Source organism: Anarhichas minor, unplaced genomic scaffold, assembly GCF_050575085.1.
Source record: "Anarhichas minor isolate MPS153535 unplaced genomic scaffold, ASM5057508v1 ptg000021l, whole genome shotgun sequence".
NCBI lineage: Eukaryota > Metazoa > Chordata > Actinopteri > Perciformes > Anarhichadidae > Anarhichas > Anarhichas minor.
This window is the reverse complement of record NW_027466467.1, coordinates 7,267,699-7,280,482: the sequence shown is the minus strand read 5'-3', so window position 1 is coordinate 7,280,482 and position 12,784 is coordinate 7,267,699. Positions and strand designations below refer to the sequence as shown.

The window sequence follows — 12,784 nt, the reverse complement described above, 5'->3', positions numbered from 1 at the left end:
GGCCTTGGCCGTCACAGCAGCTTCATTATAGGCCTCATCTTTAAAATTATTCCTGCATAACTTGGTGCTCTCCTGCCAAGTGTGTGCAGTGTTCACCTCTAATTTATGCTTTACATTTTTTTTGAGAAATAGTGTTTTTTTTTCAATTTTTCTTCATTGTGCGCATGAGCCAAAAGTGGCCGAGGCACGCACCTCGCAGGACTTTGCAGAGCGAAAAACTGAAATAGGCCACATCCGGTATTTGCATTTTTATCTTTTACTGTAAATAAATATAGACATTATTAGACCAGAAATATCCCGAGTTAAAGGCTACTGTAGCTGAGCGCTGTAGGGATTGTGGTAATCCTGCAACAGCTTGTTTTACCAACAAAGCTGCTGTGAAGACCGAGATGCCGCTATATAACGTGAGAAGGTCAAATCAAAGAGTCGACGAGGGAAGAAGTGCGTTATTGGCTCCTTTCATACTATTGTTAATACATCACAGCACCGTCTAAACTCTTGTGTTTAAAAAGTCATCAGTGAGGCTGAAAAACTATTTAATCGACAATCTCGCAATAAGAAACCCATTCAAGACGCGGCAGAGACGCACATTGTTTTCCTTAATAGACCAGAATGCAATGCAGCTGCAAGAAATAATGCATTTCGACCAAGAAGGAGCAAGAAGGAGGTGTGTCATTGTGATGTTTGCTGCTCTTCTCTTCCTCTTTTCTTGTGGTCTCCTATGCTTCAGTTTCTTTAAGAGAGATAAATTGTATAGTTTTATGCCAATATATTGAGTTGACATTAAGGCAAGCAGTTTAGTTACTTTGTCATTTGCACAGTGCTGCAGACGGATGTAGTGGGTTGGATTGTAATGTGGCTGATGAACTGTAAATGAGATGTGAGATTTATTATCAGTGTTGACAAAGATTGTCTGATTATTTGTTCTTTTTTTTTTTTTACTGACCATTTTTCCTAAATAAATGATTTCTTCTTTTTTATTGGTACTAAACTACAAAAGAGGGAAATTTGTATGGAAATGGTAAAACCTCATCAAGTAAACTTGAAGATCTCTATGTCGATGCAGGACTGTGCTGTAACGTGCTAACATTATGGTTACAAACACAATAAGGCCTAAATGCACAGAGCGTCTGTTTGCATTCATATACACATACAAGCAAATGGGAAGATTTATCTCAGTCTTATGGTTAATCTAGGTAAGCTTGAACCTTAATATTATTCGTCATGTTCGGACAAAGTCAGCACCTCTATCTAAGTGGCCAAACAATTTGTTATTGCTGGTTTTAATTTGATTGTTATTGCTGTATAAACCACTTAAATCATGGTATAAACTTAAATGATGGGCCTTAAGGAAACACAAAGGCCTTTATTGTTTCAGTTTATATTATGCTTACATGGTGCATTGTACCAATTTAAGTTTAGCTTAATCAAGTTACCACTAATACTGATCACTAACCAATACACAGGGCGAGGCACACAGCTTATTTTTGCCCCCCAGGACCTCTAGTGGGTTAATCCAGCCCTGGCTGAGATGATTGAAGTGTTTAAACCAATACTCAAAGCAACCTGGTTAACAACAAAGCCCCAAATCACCTGCTGTTGTGAGATGAGCTCTGAATCTATCACTGTATTATGACATCCGTGCTGCAGATTATCAAGTTTAAGAAATATGGCACAAAATGAGCGGGTCAGTTTTGCCCAGTGTCCGTCTTGAATCCTTTGACAACGCGAGCCAAACGCAGTGCCAAACAGAGTGCCATCTGACGACGATGACTTGCCAAAAATGGAGAGCAAAGGACAGCTCGCCCACATTAAAAAGTGTTTGTTTAAAAGGTTCAAAGTGGCATAAACCTGTTGAACTGTAAATGAGATGTGAGATTTATTATCAGTGTTGACAAAGATTGTCTGATTATTTGTTCTTTTTTTTTTTTTTACTGACCATTTCAAAGTGGTTCAAAAAAAGGTTCAAAGTGGCATAAACCTGCAGTCAAAATGTGTATGTTCAAGTGAAATCAATGTGGTCCACACAGATTTCCTTGAAAGGTTTATTCATCCCAGTATTACATCACAATGGTCTGATTCTTCTGCATGCATTATACCTATGGGCCAAATCTACCATTAATCAGTTAACATTATTTTGGGGGTGGATAATTTAACTTCAGAAAACACACAAGAGTCTGTCTGATTTACTTACAGTCCTCTACTGTTTGCTCTCCGGTAATTGGGAAATAACATAAACACCGACATCAAGTGAAGCAGGGAAAGTTGAGTGACAGAGTCCAGCACATGTCTCAATCTGCTGATTATTCAAAAACGTTCATAAACAGCAAAAGACATTGTGATATGTCGATAAACCTATATCTTGTAACTGACAGAGTTATTTAAACAAATAGACAACATATATCGTAAATACAGATACAGCAACACAGATGTCTTGCTGCAATATGAACCGACTGCTGTGACGTATTGTACTGTGTTTGTATTTGCCTAAACTAAATAATATAACTAATGTATACTGATGCAAACGCTCTAGGTGTTTGCATGTTACCAAACGTCTTGTTAGGTTTAAGTTTAGTGTCAACCCAACTAACATTCACACACTTTTCAGCCCAGGCACAGATATTTCCACCAACGTTTACACTTCAGGGCCTCTTGCACTTTAAGCTCAGGTCTGTTGGTCAATACTCCAGGCCAATGCACACACAAACACACTTTTTGTCCCTCCTCCTCCTCCTCCTCCTGGACAGAGAGCTTTTTTTCTCAGCACTGAAGTCAGACACTGTTCAGTGGAAGTTTAGTCATGTCTGGACTGCAGGGTGTTGCACTGCTGCTGCTGTGGGGCAGCGCCTGCCTCTGGCTGCCCGGCCTGGCCCGGGGGGCTCTGGTCATCTCCGGGGGCCATGAAGCTCTGCAGGTAACTTCACACACTGACCTTTTCTGAGCCTAATTTGGAAACCACATTGTTTTATACGAAAGTATTAATTTTCTCTGGTGGTTCCTGATTTCACCAAATTATCTCTGCACAAACTAGTTTGGAACTTAAATGCTACTTGGTTTTACTATCACATTATGCCTTCTAACTTCTGCTCTTTGTACGTATATACGACACAGAATGTAATGCTGTTTTTTGTGATAAGTTGGTTCATGAAATGCTTATCTTGGCATCTGCTGTATTTGTATTTCAGGAGACAAGAGGAGCTGCCAAATCACTGCAGGTACTTGTGAGAAACAATTTAAAGACGGACAGTCCTTTTACATGAAACTATAAATGTTGTTCCAAAGTGTGAAATATGTGAAAAAATAAACTAGGCTATGTTGATAATTCATATTATTTGGTAGCATGATGCAACAGTGGCCGATAAAATTGCCAGATTTGCGCAGTCTTGATTTTCCAACTGCAAGAAGAATCTCCCTTTTCTTTTTTCTTTGTTACAGAAAAGAAGTACGGCTGAGGCCACGGTAAGAAAACAATCTGTTAGTATTGTTTGTATGTATTGATGATGATGGTGATTAGAAATATTCAGTTCATTCATTCATTCATTCATTATCCAAACCGCTTATCCTGTTCAGGGTCGCGGGGCGCTGGAGCCGATCCCAGCTGACATTGGGCTATTCATATTTATATTGATATTCAGTTCAATGCAACTTTATTTATCCTGTAAGGGTAACGGTATGCAAATAAAAGAAAAGCAGCAAATTAACAGAGCAGAACAGAAAAAGATAAGGGAAGAATGATAAACTCTATTAATCAATATATCGGTGCTTCTCTGGCAGATTGATAAACAGGTCATAATACTGTCAATACAACGATTGAGAATAACTAAATTAACTGAAAAGGAGTTTAGTTTTCAAATTGCCACACTATCCCTGGATACAGCACCCAGGTTGACTCACCGAATCGCTCTCACACAACACTCCCAATGTGGAATCAGTGACGTAATGCCCTTCAAAAAAAAAAAAAAATTCAAAGTTGTGTTATGGTTTTCTTTGGCAGCAGTCAGGATAGCATGCTGTTTACTGGACCCAGGTGCAGTTCAGTTTGAAACCACAGCAGATCTTACAGTGCTTCATTGTGTAAAACTGCTGTATGTGAAATGCTTGTGGTAGAAGGCTTTCACTAGTGTTTCAATCGCTCCCTGTCCTTCTGTCTCAGGTGGAGGTGTACAGCGTGAAAGTGGACTGCACGGTGATGTCTCGTTTCGCCCACACCGTCATGACCTCCAGGGCTCTGAACAAGGCAAACTCCTCACAGGAAATCTTCTTCGAAGTGGACCTGCCCAAGACGGCCTTCATCGTCAACTTCAGCATGTCAGTCAGAATATAGTACATGTGACTATTGGAATAGATCCTGTCTTTCTTCACCTTTTGACAAGTGTCTTTGTTCCTCACAGGGAAATTAATGGTGAGGTGTATGTTGGGGAGGTGAAGGAGAAAGAGAAAGCCAAGAAACAGTATGAGAAGGCTGTTTCCTCTGGACAGACCGCTGGACTGGTCAAGTGAGTCATAACACAGAATGAAATACGCATTCAAAAAAGCATACTGCATCTAAACTTTCACTGACTTAGGGCAGATCGTGTTGACATGAGAGGCCGTCATTGGTGTCTGTGTTTCATCACAGGGCCTCTGGGAGGAAGATGGAGAAGTTTTCCGTGTCTGTCAACATCGCAGCTGAAAGTAACGTGACTTTCATTCTGACCTACGAGGAGCTCCTTCAGAGGAAACTGGGCCATTATGAGATTCTGACTCGAGTTAAACCCAAACAACCGGTGCAGGAGTTTCAGGTGAATCCATGTTCATGTTCAAATCTCTCTTCAGATATTCTGAATGTGTGGTTTACCTTACAAATGAGCCCTGCCTCTCTCTCTCTCTCTCTCTCTCTCTCTCTTTTTCTCTCTCTCTCTCTCTCTCTCTCTCTCTGTGTGTGTGGAGACAGATTGTGACAAACATCTATGAGCCTCAGGGCATTTCTTATGTGGATGCCCATGCAACCTTCCTCTCCAATGAGCTGCTCCCCCTGGTGAAGAAAACAGTCTCAGACAACAAGGTACACGATACAACAGGCCTTATTAAAGAAGTTGACTCTGATCCGTCTTGCAGATCCTCACTTATTTTTCTCCACATTCAATAAAATGATTGATCTAATAAACAAGAGTAAGCTAAACTAGTCGTATCGCTATCCCTTTGTCAGGCACACATCTCTTTCTCGCCAACTATGGAGGAGCAGAGGAAGTGTCCAGGTTGTGATGGAACGCTCATCGACGGAGATTTTGTCATCAAGTATGACGTGAAGCGAGCAAACAGCCTCGGGGACGTTCAGGTCAGCTGTCACTAAATACTCAGTATCTGCTGATGAATGCACATTTGAATCAGGCTTCACATGTAAAACTATGCAGATTCACTGTAATGTTGTTTTTCTGGAGGCTGAGTTGTATAATAAAATTGAGAAATTGACAAATGTGAAATGAATCAACAACATTTTAGAGGGGGAAATTCTTGCAGTTTTTTGCCTTTTCATTCTTTCGTGTACATTACTGCTCTTCATTGATTCTCATCCCTTCAGATTGTGAACGGATACTTTGTGCACTTCTTTGCTCCCCCTGACCTGCCCAGAGTCCCAAAGAATGTGGCGTTTGTGATTGACAGGAGCGGATCAATGAGTGGAACAAAGATGGAACAGGTGAGAGACCGTTCCGACAGTTAATGTGTCACCGATTTATTGAGGCCCGCATGCACACATTTTGACCTCTGACCTTCCTTGCAGACACGACAGGCATTGCTGACCATCCTCCTAGAACTCCACGAAGAGGACCACTTTGCCCTCATCCAGTTTGATCACAGGATTGAATATTGGAAGGAATCACTCACCAAAGCAACAAAGGAAATGGTGGCTGAAGGCATGAATTATGTCAGAAAGATAGTCGACAATGGAGGTTAATAGAAAAATAAGTCTTACAACTTTAATGCTAAATGTCATCTAAACTCCTTAAATGATAGAAATACACTCTCATACTAAACATTTTATGATTTGTTGTGTGTTTTCCTTCAAGTAACCGATATTAATAGTGCAGTGTTGAGAGCCGTGGACATGCTGGTCAAAGACAGGCGGGAGAAGAAGCTTCCAGAGAGGAGCGTCGATATGATCCTTTTACTGACTGATGGAATGCCAAATTCTGGTGAGCATGCAGAGTGTGTACATACTGTAGGACCCACTGTATATTTGTGTGAGTGCACATTTGATTTATGTACTTTCTATTTAGCATTCAATTCTCGCATGTTGTATCTGTGCCTTTGAAGGAGAGACTTCCCTCCCGTCCATCCAGAGAAATGTTCATTCTGAGGACCTGAGGAAGATCCTTTTAAGATTGAAAAGTTGAACTAAAAAAAAAGTGAATTAACACAAACCTTTAGTGTGCTGAATCCCCTACAGATTTGTGAATGCAGCAATTTGATACACAATATAAATCAAAGTTTGAAAAACCTTAAGTTGAGTAAGTTGAGTAACTTAAGTCTTGTTTAAACTGCATGCTGTCATTATATGCTCACACATAACACTTGTGTGCCTGCTTGTGTACATGTAGGGGAGTCCAACCTGAAGACGATTCAGGAGAATGTTCAGTCTGCCATCGGAGGAAACATGTCTCTGTTCTGTCTTGGATTTGGAAACGATGTGGATTACTCCTTCCTGGATGTGATGAGCAAACAAAACAAGGGAGTGGCCCGCAGAATCTTTGAGGGTTCAGATGCAGTCCTTCAACTTCAGGTGGAGCCTCAAGGCTATGAATATATTTTCAAACCAATTCTTTAAGATTTTTGTTAAATGTAAATAATACCAGCTAATGTATAGAGATAGAGTGCTGCAGGAATGTGTCCTAAAACCCTAAAGCAATTCCTTTTCCCTCACCTTTTCTATTTTGTAATGTTTTTTTTATTAGATGCCTCAAATAAGGTCTGTGGTTAACACAAGCTGAGGATATTTTAATGTTTTGTTCTGCGAAATAAAATACGTCAGTAAATAACCCTCTTTTGAATGTTGAAGCTTTTACGTGTCTTAAAAAAGGCAGTTGCTAACAGGTGGCTGAATGGGACTACTAAACACTATCACACCGACTAGTCCTCCTTCACAGCCAAATTATGTATTCTCGAAATCATACGACCATGGTGTAGTTTGTTTAAAGGCTAACGTTAGCTTTTTACTTCTGCTGATTGTATTCACCCTTTAAATATCATAAAAACTGGGTTCATTTGTGAAAGTTATCTTGCTGAACAAAGCGTGTAAGTATCGTGACCTTGGGTTTGCCACTGAGCTTATTTTCTGCAGAAATCCAAAATGCAATCCAAAAATCACATTGACTTTTTGTCAAGGGAACCAGTGCGATGCTTACTTCATTGGTTGGCCAACATGTCATCCTTGCAGCAGTCTATAAATGTCACATTCTTCTACAATTGTGTAAAAAACTATTTTAGATACAATAAAAACTAGTTATATAGAAATGTTTTACAAATGCATGTAATTCAATGTATGTCTGCATTTGTTCCAGGGTTTCTTTCAGGAGGTGGCCAGTCCTCTACTTTCAGAGGTGGATCTGCGTTATCCTGACAACGCAGTGGACTCCCTGACTACCAACCACTACACCCAGTTGTATAACGGCTCAGAGATCGTGGTGGCCGGTCGGCTGATGGACAATGACCTGGGCAACTTCATGGTGGAAGTGTTCGGCCAAGGGGTGAGGAGAAGGAAATGGCAGAAATTTAGAGACAATGCTGAGTTGGAGGGAGGACATGTGTTTATTACTCTGTTTATTTACAAATCCTCTTTTTTTCTGCCCTATAGTTTGAGGAGGACTTCACGGTGCAGGGCCAGGCCAGTGCTTTGGACTGGGACGTGATGTACCCAAATGAGGAGTACATCTTTGGGGATTTCACAGAGCGTCTATGGGCGTACCTCACCATCCAGCAACTACTGGAGAAGAGGTCTGTTATTCAGTAATTTCACTTAAGCTGATACCTGGATTCACCTGACATCTTTGTTTCCCATTGGTCGCATGACCACCTTGTTAATGATACTTTTTGGGCACTGTGCTTCTCCCCACCAACTGAGGGCCCATGATTAATCTTGTATTGTTAATTCATAGATTCCGTTGTGGTTTTCTGAATGTCAGTGTCATGTGTGGCAACTTTGGTACATTTTCCTTCTTGCAGCAAGAGTGGAGCCCCAGACGAGAAAGCCAACGCCACAGCCAAGGCCCTGGACATGTCTCTGTATTACAGCTTCGTCACCCCCCTCACCTCCATGGTGGTCACCAAGCCTGATACTGAGGACGGACCAGGCAGCCCTCTCATCGCTGATAAACTGACTGAGGGTGAGGGAGGAAAGAGAGGGTTTCAAAAGTGATAACTCTGCAAGCTTTCCTGATCATGGCTGCCGTCAAGCTTTTTCTCTGAAAAGCAATACTGTAATACATTCACAAGCAGTACTGACTATTTTATTCATGTTTTCAACATATTATTTATTCAACTTGTCCATCTGTTGTTGTTTTTTGACAGAGCAAAGACAAGCGGCAGAGAGAATGTGTAAGACAGTTTTTTTTGTAACCATATAGCATAAAAATATAATTCTGGGATTAAGTCAATTCACCGTATTGCTTTCAATTTTAAATTGAATTGTTCCTTTTTCTAGCACATCGATATCGACCTCCTATGAATGCACCCCGTCTGTATTATCCCCCGGCAACACCCACATATTTAGGTAAGTACACTTTAAGCAATGGCAGCTGCATGGCTCTGGGGATGGCGATGTCTGTCAGTTTGTCACGACAGACATTAGATAGATTGCCAAGAAATTTATTGCAGACGTTCATGGTCCTCAGAGCATGAGTCCTGATGACTTTGGTGATCCCTGACCTTTTAATTAGCGCCATCATCAGGTCAAAATCTGTACCTATGTAGTGAAATATCTCATACTTGATAGATCCAATACCATAGTTTATGACCAAACACCTGCAAAACAAATGACATTCCCATCAAATTCAACTGTATTTTCTGATTAGGGCATGCTAACGCGCTAAACTAAAATGGTGAACATGATAAACATTACACCTGCTAAACATCCGTGTATTAGTATGTTGATGTTTACTAACATGCTGTTTTTTTTAGCAAGAAGCACCACTGTGTCTATATGTGCAGCCTCACAGAGCAGCTAGCGTGACTGTAGACTGTTAGTCTTGTTGACATGTTGTCATCAGCAGAACAAACTAACCTCCATTGTGTTTGTTACTGTCATTCTACTGGTGTCACCCGCAGTGGATGGAGATCCTCATTTCATGATAGAGCTCCCTGACCGAGAGGACGCACTGTGTTTCAATATCAACGATAAACCAGGAACCATTTTCAACCTGGTCAGAGACCCAACACAAGGTCAGCCTTGAGTCCTGATTATCATCATGACTTTTTTACCCCTTGACTTTTCACTACACATGTGGACTCCTTGTAGTCTGGGATTTTGGACACTTATGTGTTGGTAAATCATACCAAGCAGTTAAAAAGTGAGTGACTGAATCCCACGTTGTTTCCTCAGGTATTTTGGTCAATGGCCAAATCATCGGAGACAAGAAGATTGCTCCTGATGGTAAAGTTAACACCTACTTTTGCCGTTTTGGCATCGTCCACCGGACTCTGGGGGTGAGGCTGGAGGTGAGCACTCAGGACATCTCAGTGCTCCAGGACGGCAAACGGGTCAAATTGCTGTGGTCTGATACAGCTTCTGTCAAAGGACCCAAGTAAGGAAGTCAAAGAGATCTATCTCTCTACATGTGAAAACTAAAATCCAGTTCAAGATGAATAGTTGTCATCTCCTTCCCCTTATTTCTCCTCCAGCGTGGATCTTTTCTTGACCAAGGATCGCAGCCTAACAGTAACTCTAAAGGATTCGGTCAAGTTTGTCATCCTGCTACACAAAGTGTGGGCGAAGCACCCGTACCACCGGGACTACTTGGGTTTCTACACCCTGGACAGCCACCTCCTGTCCCCGACTGTTCACGGCCTGCTAGGTACAACATGACACACATAGATTGCATGTTTTAAAATTGAATAGCAGGTCAAAACAAGTGATGTGGATTGCATTTCTGAATTCCATGGATGGATTGCCGTTATATCCGTCACTTTGTTTGGGGATTGGCCCGATGTTGATTTACTCAGAGGCTAAGCAGAGTACTTCATTTTATAGTTCGCTTTGTAAATAGTACATTTGGCAAGTCATAATCGTGAACATTTGACAATTGCACATTGTAGTTCCAGCCCAGACAGAAGTCCACCTCATCGTGCACCCACTTAGGAAAATATAAAATAAGAAAAGTGAAAGAATCTGCCATCTAAATCTGCAGCTCCCCTCTGCTTTACAGAAATAAGAACATTGTTTTTATTTGTGGCTTCAAATTAAACTGGACAGTTTCCCTATGTGAGACCTTAAAATTGTACAAAACAGGACTAGATTTACTTTACTTCACAAACACTCACAGGAGGAATTTCCTGTGGGGATTTGTCAGATTTGATGATTTTTTGAAGGATTTTCTAAACAAGATCTGGTTTAAAGAAGTTACTAAACCGAAGACATAATCAAACAATTGTCTACATGATTCATGTTTCATATAGTATAAACAGAGGGATACAGTATAACAGATAGTTGGCATTTACTGGTGGAGAATTACAGGGCCTGAATGATTTGATTCTAAAATGATATTTACTTTAAATGGTGGTTTGTCCTCCAGGTCAGTTCTACCACGGGGTTGAATATGAGGTGTCAGACCTGCGTCCAGGTGAAGTCCCAGAGAAACCGGACGCCACCATGTATGTGAAAGGACAGGAGCTCAACGTGACCAGGTATACTACACCTACATGCACAGATACGTGTGCCCCATCTCAGCGTGGAAGAGTTTGCATGCAATGTGTGTCCTAAATGAATAACTGGGTCTGTGTGACGTTTCTGTCTCGGTCCACAGAGGCTGGCAGAGAGACTTCAGGAGGGATGTGAAGAGAGGAGAAAACGTTCCCTGCTGGTTCGTTCACAGCAATGGAACCGGCCTCATCGACGGAGAAGCAACGGACTACGTTGTGTCAGGCCTTTTTAAAACAGTTTAAAAACAGGTTAAGCATCCATGTCTACCACAGAAGTAATTAACTTGAATTCATACAATAAATATTCAAATCTGTCTGTACTTACAACCATGAATGCTCTGATATCTTGTACCCAAAGGCAAGCAGGCTTCATTCCCAGTATTGCATCGACAATTTCACAGTTTCTATCAGTGTAGTTGCTGGAATTATAAAAAAATGGTAAGTAACACTGTTCCAAAACAGTGAGAGGAACTGAGAGTGAGCAGAATCACTTGTACTACAATAAATGGGACAGTTCTTTGCGATGGACTCAGGCTGGACTTATTCATTTCATCTCAGTGTTTCATTGTTCCCAACATTGTCCAGCACAACAGATAAGATCGTTAATCTTTGTCATTTTTGAGAATGTCCAATAAAAGCCCTTATGATGATGCTGGCACATCTGGCTTTACTGAATTGGTACAGTTAAGGAGTTTGCTAATGTCAGGAGCTAAGATATAAAGTGGGATCCAAAGTGTTTCCAAGCAGTGCAACTCTGATGACTGTGAGGTCTACTGTAGGACTCCTAAACCACATGATGCCAAATATATTTCAATCAGGGGGGACTTTATTAGAATTTAACAATGATTTATAATACATGCATAAAATCTGAACAGTGCAAAGTCTTTGGCCATTGGACTCCATCCTGAAGTAATATAGCCGAGGGTAGGGATGCTGAGGTCAGATAAGGCCTAATCCCCCCTGGAGTCCAGACACTGGTGGTGGTGGTGGTGATGAAGGGAGTTGCTGCAATCTGATGATGAATGAGGAGCAGGACTGTGATGCTGACTGGAGGTGACTGGGGTGGAGGAGGGTCTCATCTAATATGAGCTGAAATGACAACTGACAGCAGCAGAGAGGAGAACACTTTTTAAAGTTTGACAGCTACGATGTGATTGGCTTTAATTAAGCAAACTGTGCAGAGTCTGGTTGGTTAACTTAAAGTGAACGCCCACAATGAGCTGATCACAGGGAGAGAGAGAGAAAGAGAGAGGTATTTGTTTTGGTTGCCTGAAAGTAGGCCACACAAGCAAAGACTGCAGGAGTCGATTGGATTGCAATGTGTGTCACCAAAAGCACCCAGGAGTCCTTCACATAGAGTGGCAAGATAAAAGAACAACCTTTCAACAAGCCCAACAGTCTGTGAGCCCTCCAAGTGTCTCAACCACCATGTCTCAGACCTGCGGCCATATTGGGGCTGGTTATGAAGATAATTCCATCTTTTCTATTGTCGCTGTCAAAGTCAAGAGCCAGAGGGGTAACAAAACGGTGCAGACATATGCCTTCTTGGATCCAGGGAGTTCCGGCACATTCTGTACAGAGAACTTGGCAAGAAAACTGAACTTGAAGGGTAAAAAGACCAGTATTCTGCTGAGAACAATGAGTCAAAAGAAGATTGTAAATGCACATATTCTGTCAGGTCTTGAAGTGTCTGGTATGAGCACAAATGATTTCATTGAGTTACCTGATGTTCTAACTCAAAAGAGCATGCCTGTTTCTATACTCAACGTTCCACGAGAGGAGGATCTTGATCAATGGTCTTATCTCAAGGATGTTAAGCTCCACGACATTGACGCAAGTGTTGAGCTACTAATTGGAACTGATGCTCCAAAAGTGATGGAGCCTTGGGAGCTGA

The 12,784-nt window shown here is 41.4% G+C and overlaps 1 protein-coding gene across 1 annotated transcript; it reads left to right on the top strand.

Annotated features, from left to right (window-relative positions):
* Positions 1–2,800: 2,800 nt before the first annotated feature.
* Positions 2,801–11,391, top strand: LOC142954670 (inter-alpha-trypsin inhibitor heavy chain H3-like). The gene is made up of 22 exons (XM_076095827.1): positions 2,801–2,914; positions 3,186–3,215; positions 3,436–3,459; positions 4,154–4,308; positions 4,392–4,496; positions 4,619–4,781; positions 4,934–5,044; positions 5,189–5,317; positions 5,561–5,677; positions 5,762–5,930; positions 6,048–6,173; positions 6,579–6,760; positions 7,539–7,724; positions 7,832–7,971; positions 8,200–8,360; positions 8,545–8,571; positions 8,678–8,746; positions 9,301–9,414; positions 9,575–9,776; positions 9,874–10,046; positions 10,764–10,875; positions 10,995–11,391. The coding sequence occupies exons 1-22, from the start codon at positions 2,801–2,803 to the stop codon at positions 11,131–11,133; spliced, it is 2,748 nt and encodes a 915-aa protein (XP_075951942.1). The 3' UTR covers positions 11,134–11,391.
* The last annotated feature ends 1,393 nt before the right edge of the window (positions 11,392–12,784 follow it).

What these genes read in the sequence shown, in the direction of transcription:
- LOC142954670 (XM_076095827.1), top strand. Translation starts at nt 2,801, where the DNA reads ATGTCTGGACTGCAGGGTGTTGCACTGCTGCTGCTGTGGGGCAGCGCC. An exon ending in GGTCAGAGACCCAACACAAG is followed by an intron (nt 9,415 to 9,574) that starts GTCAGCCTTGAG and finishes TTGTTTCCTCAG; the next exon opens with GTATTTTGGTCAATGGCCAA. An exon ending in GACTGTTCACGGCCTGCTAG is followed by an intron (nt 10,047 to 10,763) that starts GTACAACATGAC and finishes TTTGTCCTCCAG; the next exon opens with GTCAGTTCTACCACGGGGTT.